Source organism: Sinocyclocheilus rhinocerous, unplaced genomic scaffold (genome assembly GCF_001515625.1).
Source record: "Sinocyclocheilus rhinocerous isolate Xijiao unplaced genomic scaffold, SAMN03320098_v1.1 scaffold1600, whole genome shotgun sequence".
Lineage (NCBI taxonomy): Eukaryota > Metazoa > Chordata > Actinopteri > Cypriniformes > Cyprinidae > Sinocyclocheilus > Sinocyclocheilus rhinocerous.
The window spans coordinates 1,453,823-1,471,895 of NW_015665129.1; the positions used below are offsets into that span (position 1 = coordinate 1,453,823).

At 37.4% G+C, this 18,073-nt stretch overlaps 2 protein-coding genes across 3 annotated transcripts in view; one reads left to right on the forward strand and one right to left on the reverse strand.

The window, feature by feature from the left end:
- The window catches only part of cacna1fb (calcium channel, voltage-dependent, L type, alpha 1F subunit), a 44,810-nt gene extending 34,473 nt beyond the window's left edge, over nucleotides 1–10,337 (reverse strand). The window contains 3 exon segments of the mRNA XM_016542257.1: nucleotides 5,561–5,666; nucleotides 5,810–6,137; nucleotides 9,872–10,337. Of these exon segments, the coding sequence (XP_016397743.1) occupies nucleotides 5,561–5,666; nucleotides 5,810–6,137; nucleotides 9,872–9,893 (456 nt within the window). The 5' untranslated portion in view covers nucleotides 9,894–10,337.
- A 4,483-nt stretch (nucleotides 10,338–14,820) lies between these two features.
- The window catches only part of magixa (MAGI family member, X-linked a), a 44,450-nt gene continuing 41,197 nt past the window's right edge, over nucleotides 14,821–18,073 (forward strand). The window contains exon 1 of one of the 2 annotated variants that reach the window (XM_016542282.1): nucleotides 14,821–15,209. The gene's annotated coding sequence lies outside the window, so the exon portion shown is untranslated. The remainder of the gene's footprint in view (nucleotides 15,210–18,073) is intronic. The other variant, XM_016542281.1, reaches the window with a different exon arrangement.

Here is an 18,073-nt window from a genome sequence, read left to right on the forward strand (position 1 = left end):
AAACGCAAAGGATGGTCACACCAAATGGTGATTTCATTTAGTTATTAGAAGTTAATTGATACAGAAAATCTTTTTATGACATTATTTTTGACAGCATCCTCATTTTACAGCATTTTTACACAAGTGCCTAAAACTTTTAACAGTACTATAGCTTTGCAGATAGGTTTCTTGAAGCATCTTGGAGACGTTGCCACAGTTCTTCTGGATTTAGTCTGTCTCACTTTGTTCTGTTTCTTCATGTCATTCCAGACAGGCTGGACTTAACTTCATAATTACACAATCTTATATCCAATTATATAAAAGGTTTTAATAATTTTTGCCCTCATTATTTTATTTTAAATGAATTAAATGACAAATAAAATTTTTAAACTAAAATATATTCCATGTAGTCGTTCAATTAATATGGTCACAAATCTGACAAGAAAGCTTGAGGCACACAAATCATACCATCAAATCAATATTCAAAAGCAGATGCAATAAAAATAGCATATTTAGCATATTCATTGTTGACAGTAAAAAATGATGCTGTATATTTAGGCAAGTGTGTGCACTGGTGTGACCCCATGACCTGTTAACAACACAACGAGTGAGAGAGACAAAAGAGGGCCGGGTCCTGAGCTTCAAAATGGGGAATCTGTGAGCGTTTCAAAGGATTACTAATCTGTCATCCTCTCCTTTCTCTCCCTCCCTCTCGTTTGCCACTGCTGGCGTATGGCAGCAGCCTGTCCACTGTGGCGGCACACTTGTGTGCACACACATACTCCCTCCATATAAACAAACATATAGACAGAAACAGCAAATTAACCACAAAAAACCCCACACCATCTGTACAAGACAGAGGACAATACCATATGGACAATAATAACCATACTCGCACACACTGCTTTCCTTGATTTAATGTAAAGTGGCATACAGCATAAACTTCCATTTGCTGGACCGTATGTCTCTGTCTAAAGTATGCAGAAGCTTTAAGCAAACCGACAGGAACAGAACGTCCATGAACTATTTCTGAGGCTCTCAACTGCATATTCCCTTTCTTAGATGAGCAGACAGACCATGACAGCATTCAAAACCTTTCTTTGGCAGACAAATAAATGCAATTAATTTGCATAATGTTTAAATTATATATATATATATATAATCTGCAGGCTAGGGAAATTAAACTATAGGCAATATTTTGACTTCTAAAAGTCACTATTCAGTGCTTTTTTTTGTTTTACACAACAGTGAAATGTCTTTGAATTATCTTATTTTGTTTGGAGACTTTTCTCAGCACATATTGATATGTGCAATTAATCGCAATTAATTAGTCTGCAAATCATCTAATTATTTCAATTAAAACTTGCAGTCGATTGACAGCCCTGGTAATTAGACATACAAGCTTAGAGTGCTGAATGCCTTTGAGTAATGAACCGAAGACAACAAGATGATGGACAGTAAAGATGGAAAGACCAACCGGTTCTGTGAGAGAAGAGACTGACAGCAAACACACACTCATTAAATACATGCCACCTCCTTTGCACCTGGAATCCAGGATGTGGCTTTAAGCATCAGAACAAAGATGGAGAGTGAGAGAGAGAGGGATGGGGTGATGGGGTGATGGGGTGATGGGGGAAGGGTGATGAGAGACAGTGGAGGAAGAGTAAGCTGCTTATCGGGACCAAGAGCATTTAGAGCAGCCAAACGAACAGGCAGTTCGTACAATCTCCCCTGACCACCACTCTCTCTGCTCTTTCTCTTTTACATCATTTGGGTGTCCTGTTATCCTACAAATATACAAAGAGGAAGACAGTGCAGGTGAATGTGACTGAGCTTGCACCGTGAGCAGATCTTTAAATACTTAACTCACATCAAGCATTATTCTGTTTTCCGATTTCAATGCAAACGTGTTTCCTCTGTGGGTATTATTGGCACTTTGTGGACTTTAACTGAAGGGACAGTTCACCCAAATATTAAAATAATGATGTCATCATTTACTCACCCTCGTGAGTCATTTAAAAATTATATGACTTTCTTTCTACTGTGGAACATAAAAGGTGATATTTTGAGAAATGTCTTGTCAGAAGGCCTCAATGTCATTCTTCAAAGTATCTTCTTTCATGTTCCACAGAAGAAGGTCAAACAGGTGTGGAATAAAATGAAGATGAGTAAAGAAGACAGAATTTTCATTTTTTTGGGTGATCTATCCCTTTAAATTCACTTTATACACACTTTCCCCCTTTAAACTCAGTCATTAATTTAAGTAGTCCACTAACAATGTCCCAACAGTGAACATACTTATACTGTATAACAGAAGAGAATTTGTAATTTGTTCATTACCATTAACCATTAAGAATAATTTTTGAAGGATCGTGTGTTACTAAGACTGGAGTAATGGATGCTGAAAATTTAGCTATGCCATAACAGGAATAAATTAGTTATTTTAATGAGTTTAATTCATTAGGAATAAATTAGTTATTTTAAATTGTAATAATTTCTCACAATATTGCCATTTTTACTTTAATTTTGATCAAATAAATGCAGCTTTGATAAGCATAAGAGACTTCTTTTAAAAACATGAAAAAGTTGTATTTAAACCAAACTTTGACCTGTGTGTGTATATATTGAAATGTAACAATGAAACGAAAACATGAAATATAACAACTGCAATGAAAAGAAAGGCTAAATGCTATGAACTTCATATCACAGCATATGCTACTGAGCATTAGCATTAGTCACAGTGTTACTGAAAAGCACTGTGACTGCAGGAATACCCATAAGCCCTTGTACTTGAATAATTTTGTCATGTTTGTTTGGTCAAAGCAGAGGGACTAATGTAATGAGTATGTTTTTATTTATTTATTTATTTTTAAAATTAAAGATATTTTAGCTCTATTTCTTTATCTATGTTTTATTATAAAAATGTAAGTCACCATTAGGTTCCCTTTTGCTAATATTTCAGATTTTTTTTTTCAAAGTGGTTGACACAAAGGCTCACTGCAATTACTTAAAGGGGTCATATGATGCTGCTAAAAAGAACATTATTTTGTGTATTTGGTGTAATGAAATGTGTTTATGCGGTTTAAAGTAAAAAAAAACACATTATTTTCCACATACTGTACATTATTGTTTCTCCTCTATGCCCCGCCTTTCTGAAACGCGTCGATTTTTACAAAACTAATCGGTCTGAAAAGCGAGGTGTGCTCTGATTAGCCAGCTATCCAGTGCGTTGTGATTGGCCAAATACCTCAAGCGTGAGACGATTAGCTCACAGCTCACTACACTGTGATCTTTCATCTGGGATGCACATTATGCCCTGTTGTGGCTCTTTTGTCACTGCGGTGTCACTTCTCTTACATTTGAATGCAAATTCTTCTTCCATAAAAAGAAAGCGGTGCTCTGATGGGACAGGCATGAGGCAATGCCCGAGGGGGGTCGTGTTCAGGGTCCTGATCACATGCAACTCGATTGGTCTCCTCTCTCTCATTTCCTCTCTTTCTCTTCCTGTTTCTCTCACACAAGCCTTAGGGAAGATCCCCTCCACTGCAGAACTTCACAACACGTCAAGCATTTCAGTACGAATGAGGCGCAGTCATACGCGCCTGTACACTCGAGATGACAGCGGGACAAACTCTGAGGCTCACATCAGCAAAGATTTGGCAAAGTCTAGTGAAAGTGCTAGTGTGCCGAGATGTGAAGAAAGGATTTCTGGACTTAAACGAAAGGTGTTTCATTTGGTCCAACCCCTACTGAGAAACAATAGCTAGGGGCGCTTCTCTTTCGTTTACGATTTCTCTCTCATCTCAGTGACCTTTGCATGCCGAAATGAAGCTGTAGTGCGCACAAGCTCATGCAGCCTCGCATTGTTGCATGCCTCACTGCAGCCGTGGAGAAAAAAAGGCACTCTGTTTCCTCGATGCCACTAACGTGCAAGCAAATTAAAGCCTTACAGTCTCAGATACAGGTGCCAACATCACAGTAACACAGGGAGATTTAAACCAGAAATGAAAATTTAAAGGGAGAGTTAAACAAAAAATGTTCAAAATTTGTTAAAAAACAAATGTTCAAAATGTCTTCTTTTGTGTTTCACAGAAGAAATAAAGTCATGCAGGTTTGGAAGAACATGAGGGTGAGTAAACAATGACTGAATTTTCGATTTTGGGGGAACTGTGCCTTTAAGAATGGCTGCTGAGTGGATCAAATGTGACGCTCTCTGATGGGATACAATGAGAGGTTGTGAGATGAGGGGGATTACAGTTGCGGATCATTTAGCAAAACAGGCACTGAAATTATCACATATAGAAATTATTATACCACTAAGCAAAGAAGAAGTTAAGGTTAAAATTAGAACAGCAATAAAAATGAGATGGCAAGAAGTTTGGAATAAGGAGGAGAGAGGAAGACATCTTTATCATATTCTCACATGACAAAACGCTCTTGCTTGAGGTCAATGCCCCTATGTGTGTGTGTGTGTTTCTCTGTGCATTTGTTTGTATTTTCAGAGGGATAACAAAATGCACACTAAACTTTACCAACTTTAGTACTTATTACTAAATTGTCACAATATTGCTGTTTTTATCATATTTTTGATTAAATACATGCATTGGGGAGCAAAAAAATAAATTAAAAAAAACTACTGACCCCCAAAAAAGTATACATTATTACTAATAGTATACAATAGTAGCTTACATTCTACATAAAATGTAAAGTTCCATACATTCTTAACTTGAGTTATCATGTCTTCCTGTCCAAGCATCAACAAATGTCTTTCTTTGAAATGACTCCACTGTTATCTTTTCTGTTTTAATAACTTTTTAAAAATCAAATCACACCAGCATTCTGAGTGCAGAAAAATTACAAATATTGTGTCCATTCTGAACATGTGGTTGCAATATTACACAAAATTAAAGCCACTGTTCTTCTGTCTAGACATACTGTAAAACTACAGTCAGAATAGACCTAGCTAAGAAATGAACAAAAACCTCTTCAAAGTTTTTTGAGAAAAAGAGCAGAGCTCAATCCAACACATCTGAAACAGGAAACAACCACCCAGAGAGCTACCAAAAGACACAGCAGAATGAGACCAGAAAAGACCAGCTAGGACAAACCATTAGAAAAGAAATGTATATTACATAATACATAAACACACATGCTTCTGAGTCTGACTGCACCTGAGATCCATAACACACCTCCCAAATGGGTCAGCAGGAATTCAGTCAGTGCTCTGTTCCGGGCACCATCCCAATATATCTGATTATGAAACAACACCTGGGAAGGGAAACACCTTTTCGCTCTCTCTGGTGGCTATTGCACACTTTTACCTACTTACAATATACAATTTTACAAACCATATCTCATGGTGGAGCTGGGGGTGGAGCTGAGCGTTCCCACAAGGTTCAATAAAATACACTAAAGGAACTATACTGAAGGAACTTACCATTAATGTTTGCACAAAAACCTAGAAGTTGGTTGTCCATGAATGTTCTTCAATCCCTTTTCAGTTCTAAGCTGAACTGAAATTCACACCACCCCAATTTCACAGTCGAGAGAGAGAGAGAGAGAGAGAGAGAGCAATACTTACAAGGTCATGGTTGGTGGAGTTCGAGTCATCTTCGGGAAAAGGCTTGGAGACCCCCAGAGCAACACAGTTAGCAAAGATGGCCAGAAGAATAAAGATATCAAATGGTCTGGAGTCACATGTTAAGGTAAATGTGATCTTATTTAGCAAGTTACAACGTGTTTTTACAACAGATAGAGGTAAACTGTTCGAAAGCTTAAAAGTAGTAGTTTAAGCTATGTTTTCTGTCATTGACTGAGTTGTAATGGATACTTCCACTCTACAAGGTGAAGGGCGGCCCTGCGGATGGGGTTGTTTAATTTAAGGCAGAAAAGAGCTCTGGGCGCGTGTTGGACTTGGTTGGAGCCCTGGACCTGCTTCTTCACATGGTGACTCTTCTTCTTCTGCGTTCCAGTGGAGCTGGTGGTGGAGTTGAGCGTTTCCGTACGGTTCATCTTCGGCCGTTCATTCTCCTCCCACTCATCTGTTTCTTCCTCATCGCCCTCATTGCCCTCTCCTCCTCCACCATCCTCCTCCTCCTCCTCCTCCTCCTCTTCCACTTCGCCACCACCCTCCTCTTCCTCATTGGAGTACCCATTCCCTAAAGACAGAGGTTTAGTCACTTAATGAAGGGTCATATGTCTGGATGACACAGCAAACAACCAGTCTCTGAACGAAAATTAACTAATGCATTGGCAATGAGTGACAAGGATGCATTAAATTGATCAAAAGTAACAGTAAAGACGTTTGCAATGTTACAAAAGATTTGTTTCAATCAAATGCTGAACTTTTGAACTTTCTACTAATCAAAGAACCCTAAAAAAATAATGTATTAGGTTTTCCACAAAAATCATGATTTTCACAAAAATATTAAGCGGCACAACTGTTTTCAACATTGATTTTACTGTATTTTTGATCAAATATATGTAGCCTCCTCGAGCATCAGAGACTTTAAAAACACTAAAATTTCTTATCAACCCCAAACCTTTGAACTTTAAAGTTCACTTTAAAGCACCAATAAGAACATACATTAAGCAAACATGTGCTATTTTAGTACTGTCGGTAGAGTTTCCTATAAAAGTGAAACCCAAATAAAAAATGTCCTGTTGCCTGCCTTGTCCTGAGATGTGATAAAGCATCAAACAAAAAAAGCTTCTCTCCTACAGTATGTTAATAATTTTTTTTTCCCAACATAGCAAGCTTAGTCACTTAGTTTGAATAAAATCGCATTGGTCCAAAATACTGCTTCACATTACATCAATCCTGATTGGCTGGGATTGTGTGAACTTTTCTTCGAGTGTCGACAGAAATGACTTGTTATTTGTCACCAGAGCTTAACAATAAGGGGTTTTTTTCCGCTCACTTGCATGCCAGTAGTTCAAATTGCTACTTGCTTATTTGCCCTAAAACAACAACAAAATAGTAATTGGAAATGTATCATCTTAAATGTATAATATTTACATTTTTATTGTTCATTTTGCAAATAAAAAATAAATAAATTTCTTACTCATTTTTAATTAATGTAATTTTTTTCTTTTAGATTTTTATTTTTGCCTTTATTATGATAGAACAGTGTAGAGCTGACAGGAGGTGAAGTGGGAGAGATGGAGGGTGTGGGATCAGGAAAGGTCCACAAGCCAGTACTCAAACTCGGGACGCCTGTGTCACAACAGTGCTGTATGTCAGCACGCTGCCCACAAGGCTATCGGCGTCGACTCATTCATGAAATTTTTAATCAAACTTAAGATATAGGACTGACCCATCAGGGCAGGTGACAGTTCAGTTAACAGTTCAACTGCCCTGGCCTGAAACTCTCCCCCAACTGCCCCAGGCCAGTGGGTCATCCTTATTGTTGAGCCATGGGTCTCATCACATCACACCTGTTTAGGATGCAACGTAAAGAGTAACAAGTATTGGTTAGAAAGAGTACTGTAAGTCACTCAATTTTACTATATGGCAATGTCTATCTGAATAGTTGCTACAACAAGTGTTCCTCATCATCTGGACACAGGAAAGGAGTGAGTGATAGAGAGTGAAGTAACTAAAAACTATGAAACTCGAATGACTCTGGTCATATTAAAGAGGGTGAGCAAGATAAAGAAGACAAAGCTTTCTAATCTGCCACAGTCTCTGATGAACGGGAGGCCTCTGCAATAGGTGAGGAGAACCACACAGTAACAGCTGTGACCTACTTCCCACTGTGAGAGGGGGTGCAGAGCGGGATTCTGGGCCAGCGGTTTCATATGTGAGTACCTGTGGATTCATGATGTTAGCCTCTAGCACAGCTAGCTGACAGCTAACAGAGAGAGTCATGTGTAGGGGGAGGGGCAAGAGAGAGAGATCGCGAGGACACTGTGCAGATAGCGAATTATAACTTCATTATATGCATAAGACCTCAGTGAGACTGAAGGGAATTCTATCAGCCAGAGATAACAGCAACCAGTACTTTCATTGAACATTTAAAATGGGCAGGCAGGAGAGAGAAATAAACTCCTGTGTGAGGTCTGTAAAGTGATCTATCATGACTGCTGCGCTGCGCTGATAAAGACACGCACCAAATGAAAATTGAGGGGCCAATTTAGCACATCATTAAAAGAAGGTGTTATGAAAAATGAGTTTTTGTTTTGGCTGCAGCTCTTAGTGACCCTTACTATGACGGCTAACATAAGCCAACAGGCTCTCTTTACTTTAAAGAGAGTTGGGTTTTCAATCACGGTATTATATTTGCTGCGTGTCCATAATTTCACACAGGAGTGAGTTTGAAATTCGAAGTTATGAAATTTACATAAACAAGTTTTTATCGATGTCTATTTCTGAACATAATGAATAAACAAAACTGACCTCAAAAGCATGAACCTGTCATTTAATTTTCATCCGTAATTTAATACCACGACAGTGAGCTGCAACTCCTATAGTTGTGTGGCTGTGGATACTGAGACAATTTCATGATTCTCATTGAAGATTAAACAAGCATGAAGCTTATTTTCTTTGGCAAGATAGCTTGTACGGATTTAACCAAAAAATGTATAAATAAATAAATAATTAAAAACATTATTATTAAATTGCAACGACGGCATTATTTTTCAGTTGAAGGCAACAACACCAATTTAAGTGCTCTGCATATTGCTACATAGGTTAATGCTTTTGCATATTATCTATATTTTATTTATCTTAATGGAGTGACCTAAATGGTGTAGAAACATGTGCAAAGAGACACATACAGCAACTCTCATGTGCAGACTTGTTTCTAAAGTAGAAGGGTTTGGTTCTTGAGCTAGTTAGGGATCAAAGATTAGAGGCCCATTTAATCAAACTTACTACCAGCAGAATATTCATTTGCCATCTCCAGAGGCCCTGCATTACACTCTACTATGTGCATTAACCTGCAGTGCTGGGGTTACTTGGCTATGATGGAAGTCAAATGATATCTGTAATTGCAGGTTGCCCGCAATCAGAAAGTCATCATAAAGCGCATGTGCAGGTTGCGCTCTGAAAATGACCCTGTGGCGGTGAAACATCTGGTGCTGCGAACAAGAAAAATAAATTGGAAAAATGAATTCATAATTTGATCTCAACAGAGCTCAAGGCTCAAAACTTTCATCTTTCGTTATAATTTCATTATAATTAACATGTATAACATTTTGTGTTCCTGTAATTAGTACAACTGTCAATTATTTTGACAGATGAGGTTTATTTTAACAAAAAAACGTTTCAGTAAAATCCTGTTAATAGGGCAGGTAAACTATAAGTTGCCTTTATATATATATATATATATATATATATGTGTGTGTGTGTGTGTGTGTGTGTGTGTGTGTGCGCGTGTGTAAATGTATTGTGAAATAATACAATTTTACAGCAAATTACTATTAAAATTCAGTTTTTAAGTAACCTATCCAAAAGTTAACATACTGTTTAAAATTAAGAAGAGGTATTCCCAAAATCCCAGCATAAACCATGATATCAGTGTTGCATTTTATTTTTTAAAAAAGTGATTTTCTTATTATTTTTAAGTTATGTTCATTGGGTGTTTTATATGTTATTTAGTTAACGTTTAGTAGCCTACATTGTTTTTGCGTCATGTCAGGTGTTTTCTTTTAGTGTGATTAAAAACACACAATCTTCATACACCAAAGTCTTTAATGTTGAAGAGTAGTTCAACAACACAATTTAAACTGAAATGAAATTACTATGTTTCATATAGACACGGACACAAGTTTACGCAGCGACTTGTAAAATAAGTTGATATTTGACAACTTAAACGGCGGCTACATAACGTATGTGAATATATAAAAACGAAACCAAAATATATGCATTAAATTATCAAATAAAACTTACTTTTTCGGTTCTCCTCATACATGTCGGATTGTCACTTTGACCTCATTGGAGCAGAATGCATGATCCTCACGACAGTTTCTTCACTCACATTTTTGAGGCATATTTCCAAAATGAGCTTTTTCTATGAATGCGTTAAGTTTTCCAGTTGTGCAGTCCTGGACCTATATCCAAAGATGCTGTCAGTCACCTCCTAAAGGCGTTTCATTCTGAATCAAATGAGTTGTATTCAGTTGGTTTAAAAAATCAGTTCATTTATTTCCCGTCATCTAAAAATGAACTTTGAGGGCGACAAAAAAAATAAATTCTAGAAGCTGATAAATAAAGCGCACCCTCTGTTCTCTATCTGTCTCCGCATTTAAGCCATCAATTCAGGATTAAAGAAAAAAATGACTCGTTTAAAGGGACAGGCAGCCTAGAAACTTATTAGAGGGAAGAATATTGGGCAAGCGATTTTATGGAGCGTCGACGGAAATGTCGGCGAGTCTTTGCTCATTTTCTAACGCAACGGATCAGTCTACACACACATACACAGATGAGCGCGTGAGCGCACTCGCGCTTTGTCTACGCGTGCGGTTGCATGTCGGATGTGTGAGCATGACAGATCAAAATTCAGTTGTACTAATTCTATTTTTTTTTTTAAATGTAAAGGTTCACAGAGAACCATAACCTTAATCATAAAAGGAAAATGTATTTGGGGAGAAATTAGCTGTTTCCACATGGGAAAAAAATACTGTTCTTAATTGTGCAATATATGTCATGAAATTACATGTGTTTATGTACCAACCTTTTTAAGCTATTAAAATAAACACTGCAATGCACATTACTGATAACGTAAATACGAAAAAAGGAAGAAAAAAAAAGGAAAAGAAAATTACTAAAATTCAAACAAATGTGAATTCTGGAACTGCATGCATTCACTAAACCTAAACTGGACCTGTAAAAATACCTAGAACCTTCTGTATGACTTTCAAAGACAAGTGGGAGCAGAGGTCAGTTTATCAAGCCTGTGAAAGAGGTTACCTGCACTTGTCGTACATTAAAGTCAGCTTGAAGCTTTTGTCTGCAAATTAATTCCTTCTGACATTCCCATGACATACTCAAAGTCTAAGTCTCTGTAATCCCCACACACAGTACCGCTTCAAACATGTTTGATTCAATGCAAGTCCAGGCACCTTATTTGCCAAAACACATATTTGCATGTTAAAATTAACTCAAAATGCTGGGGTAACTCTTACCTTCAGACATAATGAATAATTTTGCATCACTCCCTATAGAAACACAGTTGTGTCATCTAAGTCTCCTTTTTAATGGTGCATCGTATTCATGTAACATACAACCATAATGCAGTTTAAAATTATAATGTTTTTTAAATTTTCCATCTTATGATGGTCTCTCAGACAGTGCTATCAGTTATTCACCATTCAGCAGACACTTGTCACCCAGAGGGATGTACAGTACACTAATTGCAGAGACAGTCTCCCTGGAGTAACAGCGGGTTAAGTGCACTGCTCAAGGGCAATGCCCCCGTTTGAACACACCATGATGTCCTTTTTGCTTCACTACTATTGATGTCCAAGTGCAAATGATCTTATTCCTCAAGTCTTATGCCTAGTCAAGGTCACTCTTTCAAAAACACTAACAAAATACATCTGAATAGTGAAAGCAAAACAAACAGAGGGCTCTCTCTGTGTCTGATTAGGGGTGAAAAAGTGCTTTGTTTATTTATTTATTCATAATTTTTGGAATGATCCTACTAAATGTATACTTTCTTTACAGAAATGAACAGAGGTATAAACCAGTCTACTATAGACTGCTATACACTGCTGTAGTGAATTAATTAAACAAATGCTTGTTAAAATGGACACATAAAAATGGACAGTTATTGCCCTCTAGTGGTTACACTCTCAGCTCTCAGCAGGATGACTTCATAAAATATGTTAATGAAACAAAGTGCATGTGGCATTTGAAAGATTACCTCATAATCTGATAATATGTCAAATGCCATTTTACATAAATAAATAATTGTCTTAAACTGTTTAAACTCCAAGACTCTCATCATTACCTCACACGTATTCAGCTTTCTTAACTAATATGGTTCCAGCTTTCACAAAACATTCCCTTAAATCACCTTGTTTTAATAATGTTTAGATCTTTCCTGGTTTTTATTCTCATGTGATATCATATAACACATGGTAACACTGAAGAAAATGATAAGTCTTTATTTTCCTCATCTCTCTCATTTGAAACCCTCCTTCACATGCTCTCGCCTTTAATCTGCTATCGTGTTCTGAAGAGATGAATTACTTTGATTTATCTCACTGTCTTCACTCAGCCTCCCTCTCTCTTGCTTTCTCTTTTTTTTTATTTCTCCCTCGGTTTCTCTTTCTCTCTTGAGTGAGTGTCATGGTGTGCTCTGTTAGATTAGAGTTTAGCTGAGATGAATGTGTGTAACACGGTGTAAAAGCAAGGTTTTGCATTTTAATGTCAGTGATTTCACCTGCTAATTTTAACATGTTAGATTCACTACTTACTTTTACATTTTTTACTTTTTTTTATTTTTTTTTAAAATACCGGTTAACCTATGGTATTTTTCTTGAAATGTGACCATTTTTTTTTCATTTAGGGTCATGAACATGCCTTTGCTGTGCTGTGGAATGTGCATACAAAATTATGATGTTTGCAGGTCAATTTGACCTGCATATTTCATTGCTAAATGCAGCTGCACTGACCTGATATTAAAACTTTTTTTAATGTATATTTTGCTATGTCATATTTTGTTTCTTAATTACAACTCTAAGAGTATTTATACATTTACATTTATGCTTTTGGCAGACACTTGTTGTATCCAGAGAAACTGACACTGCATTGATGGTGTACATTTTTATCAGCTCAAACTCAGTCCGCTGGTAATTTGAGCACATGATCTTGGCACTGCAAACACTGTTTGATCATCAGAAAAATGCAAACTTCTCCTTTTTAAAATTTACTTTTATTCAGGGATAAAAAAAAAATACTTACAAAACTGTTTATAATATTCACAGTTTATAAAAAAAAAAAAATTGTTAAATCATATGTTCTCATGATTACTTTGTATTGTGTGAGAGTGTGAGAAGATTTTTTTTTGGTAAATTTTATTGAATCCAATAAGGGTCAGTTTGACACTGAGCATAACTGGGTTGTATATCTAGAACCTAATACAAGTGCTAACAGAAAGTATATGTGAATAATAAACTATGGACTTAATTGTGTGTTTAAATCTGAGTAATGTGTTTCTGAGTGTGTGTATGTGTGTTTTTGTTTGTTCACATATATAGTCTATACTCAGGGGTGCACTGGGATTGCAGTAAGCAGGCGCTTCTGTACTAAAACTGAGTCATAGTCAGCACTTTCTTAGGTGCTTCATTGACTTTAACCCCCAGCCAAACACATACACACTACCACACAACTGTGACACTGCAACAGGCATTCCATCATCCCTTCTGTTTGTGTGTTATGATATTTAGCTCATGTTTATAGCATGCATTTACGTTGCTACGTTTTAAACAAGAATGAAATGAATAAACAAACAAACAAATAAAAATAAAAACAGAAATGAAAAATAAAATTGCAGTGCACACACCTTTTTGCCTTTAACTGGCCAAAGGTTAAAAAAATAAAATAAACTGGAGTAAAAGTTTTCTTGTTTTAAGAATGACCCTGAACCAAGAATGAAAATGCACAATTAGTGTTTATTATTTAACACTTACTTCGTCCGTGAATTTCCTTTGCACTTGTTGACAGTAGACGAGCATTCAGAGATTTTCAGTGTCACCAAAATAAATAAATTTTATATCCCATACCCGCCTTGTGTCTTTGATCAGAACGTTCGCATGCGTAATGAGAGGCACGCAGTCCTATTCATTATCAATTCAAATACATCTTCTTGATTGAAGTATTTGGGTGAGGAGTCACGGCGCGTTCATGTATTCCCAGTCTCGCTCGGCGCTGTCCAATCACCTCCATCCATAGGCGGTCCGATCCGTCCTACAGGCTCTTCGACGTAATGAGAGAAAAAAAGAAGAGCTACAGTTTGTTACAAATACAGCACTTTTATAAATGCAGTTACACATTGGGATCGGGCTTCAAACGGCAGTCATTTTCCGGCAGTAAAATTCCGTTTACATAGTTTGAAGGCTTTTTGCACTACAATTTATTTTTAATCACAACATATTCTTAACTGTAAAAATGAAGTAAATATGCCAAATAATTGATAAACTGAATAGTAGCCTACATTGTAAAAATATATTTTTGAAAAGTTTTAATGATCTTTATGGATAGTGTAGGCTATTTATCAATGTAATATTTAACTTTTAGGGCATTCCCAGAATTCCCTGTGGGAACCACAGATTCTTATTTTAAAAATGAGTTTTTCTGTGTGTTATGATATTTAGTTCATGTTTATAGCATGCATTTACGTTGCTACGTTTTAAACAAGAATTAAATGAATAAACAAACAAACAAATAAAAATAAAAACAGAAATGAAAAATAAAATTGCAGTGCACACACCTTTTTGCCTTTAAATGGCCTAAGGTTAAAAAAATAAAATAAAATGGAGTAAAAGTTTTCTTGTTTTAAGAATGACCCTGAACCAAGAATGAAAATGCACAATTAGTGTTTATTATTTAACACTTACTTCGTCCGTGAATTTCCTTTGCACTTGTTGACAGTAGACGAGCATTCAGAGATTTTCAGTGTCACCAAAATAAATAAATTTTATATCCCATACCCGCCTTGTGTCTTTGATCAGAACGTTCGCATGCGTAATGAGAGGCACGCAGTCCTATTCATTATCAATTCAAATACATCTTCTTGATTGAAGTATTTGGGTGAGGAGTCACGGCGCGTTCATGTATTCCCAGTCTCGCTCGGCGCTGTCCAATCACCTCCATCCATAGGCGGTCCGATCCGTCCCTGTTTCACACAGCGTTCCCTCCCCGTCCCTGCCTCCTCCTCCTCTCCTCCCCTCCGCTTGGCTGCCTTATCCTCGCTTCCTTATTGCCAAACCTGCAAAGACAGGGCTGTACTGAATGCAGCGTAATTTTGACCCATGTTCCATTAGCTGAGCGGCCCTGAGGGCACGAGGCTTCCGCGCGGGACTGTAATGCTACACTGTCCTCCCTCTCCGGCCAGTTCATCCTCAGCAGCGCAGAGCTATGGACCTCAAACCGTAGTGCTCTTCCAACACAGCGTATCTGCAGTCACCTGCGACTCCAATAGGCAATCAATATTGATAGAGTATTGTTAAGGATTACAGCCATAAGGCAATACGTCGCGGGGGGGAAGGCTGGAATTATGAAGGTATGTCACAGACCGCCGCATTATTGCTTGGCTGACCATCCGATACTACTGCCATATGCTTTTGTCCATTCATTTCTGTAGGTGTACCGCGCGGATTCCATTATGTCCTTGCGTGGCGACTGGTGCCAAGGGAGCCACTTTGCCTTTGCAGCATTTAACGCCGTGCGCGCTCTCTTTGTCAGCTGCCTTGTTTGTGTCAACTATCTCCATTACATCTTCTACCGCGATTCATTTCAAGTCGGCATGTGCTACTCGTTCCTGTCTTTAATAAAAGATGTTCGAGTGAAAGCGCCTCTCGGACAACAATAGCAGTACATTAGCGCGAACGCGTGAGTGAGTGAACTGTTGGTCCACGTAGTAAAACAGCGGCCTCACGCACTCCTGTTTGGAGGCAACGTAACCCTGACTGAATATGGGTGTTTTTCTCTATGTGTGTGAGAGACACAGAAAGTGTTGAGTGTGTAATGCGAGAGCGAGCAGGTGCTGAGAAAATGTGTCAGACCAGTTGCGACTCGCCGTGCTGTGGGTTTGCAGTGATGTGAGATGAGATGTGGGATTCATAGTCCACTCTGCTGGTAAATAATGACCAGTGCAGTCATTGGCTAGCAGCATGCAGGCAGCCCCTCTCGGCACCATCATAACCCTCCACAGCGTTTATGGCCACACTCATAGGCATATCAGTGTGTTTTATTAGGGTTGTGAGATCTCAGGCATGTTATGAGGAGGAATGGTAGTTCTGTGAGGGAATTTGGCAGGGAATGTGTCATTCAGTAAACAATCCAATGTTCAACAGAATTAGAAGGAGATTTATTGGCAAGTATGTTTACACACACACACACAAAATGGTCTTGAAGCTTCCAGTACATAGAAAAAAATAAAAATATGAGACAAATAACTAGACAATGTAGACAATAGACAAGCTAGAAAATAATATAGGCCTATGTATATTGAGATACAATTATGCAAGAGAATGTGAATAAGAAAGAATATACAGAACAGAATATAATTATTAAAAAAATTGCACATCAATGTCTTGGATAATGATTATAGTAAAACTAAAACCATAAAAACATTTGTTACTTGAAATAAAATAAACATTAACTGAAATAAAATAAAAAATAGGAATACTTTTTTATTTAGTATGTACTAAATATTTGATGTACTAAAATAACTCAAAATAAAAATGAATAAAAACTATGTAGACATATTAAAAAAAACGAATAAATGACAAACACACAAAACAAAAATTACAATGAAAATGGCAAATATATTTAAAAACTACTGTAAAACTATAATAGTAACTATATGATAGTAAATGTTTAAAAAAATAACATTGGTCCACAGATCAGTAGGCTACTACAGTCATCACATGCTTACACTCAAAGGTGAAAGGCATGGAAGCCCAAGGTTTACATTGATAAAAGTGTTAGTACATATATTCACATCATCACACACATTAAGCAAATTTTTATCATTTTGAATATGATAAAGTATGTAAAAATGACAATCACTGACCACTTTGCCATGCTACTGCTGCAGAACTGCCTCCCTCCGGCACTCTTCTGTATCTCACTCTATCTTTCCCCAGGCTACACAGTTTCATACCTCTCCTCTCCTGTCCTCTGCTCTTCCTGTTACATTTACTTGTTACTCTCGTAAAAGCTGCTAGCATGAAGATTATGGACTTAAATCAACAGCCAATAGTGTCGTTATGCAAATGAGCCTGTGCAGGTGTGCATTGTGGGAATTCATATGTATGAGCGTGTGCAAGTGCTGTAAAGTTTCATCTCTAGAATACATATTTTACTTGCATGTAACATGCCAATTTGCATTGAAAAGACTCTTTCAGTGGCGTAAAAGTGAAGAGCAGCTGAAATTGTTCCATTTGATCTTGGGATTTGTAGTCCTAAACTAATGTGACTTGAATCATGTTGGAATTACGTCTAGTGTGACCTCTTTTAACTGAAGAGGTTTGTTCTCAGTTCCAGATTGTTTGTTTTTATTGAGGAGAAACCTTGACTGCTGATGTGGAGAAATAACAAACCCCATGGCTCTTCATCGCCCAGGACGCTTTAATGGTTCAGCACATAACAGCAGACTGATGTACCTGGGGCTCTTTACACAGGAGCGATCCGCAGTGTGATGCCGCAGAGAGATTTTAAACATGTCTGTTGAGTGATTTGATATTAGTTGGATCTGATTTGTGGAAGTTAGAGTTTTATTTGGCTGTACTTTTTCCATCTAAAAGAACTTCTGTAGACATTTTCAGCCTATGTCAAGCTGGTCATTCTAAAGTAATTTTTCTTAAACCAGCCTAAACTGATTTGCTGGTTTTAGCTTAAAGGGTTGATTCACCCAAAAATGAAAATTCTGTCATTAATTACTCACCCTCATGACGTTTCAAACCCGTAAGACCTTCGTTCATCTTCGGAACACAAATGAAGATATTTTTGATGGAATCTGAGAGCTGTCTGACCCTGCATAGTCAGCAACGCAACTGAAATGTTCCCAAGTCCAGAAACGTAGCAAGGAGATCTGTAAAATAATCCATGTGACATCAGGGGTTCAACTGTAATTTTACTAAGCTACGAGAATAATTTTTATGCGTGAAAGAAAAAAAACCAAAACGACTTTATTCAACAATTCGTCTCCGCATCACCCTGTATCAGCTGGATGTAAACAACGTATGCTGTTCTGTGTCAACTGCGTCATGCCGGATCTGTTTCCTACATTGTTGTGATTTGATGTGAACGAAAACAGCGTATCCGTGTGACGCAGCTGACACAGAACAACATACGCTGTTTACATCCAGCTGATACTCTCCAAAATGGCGCTACAGGGTGACGAATTGTTGAATAAAGTCT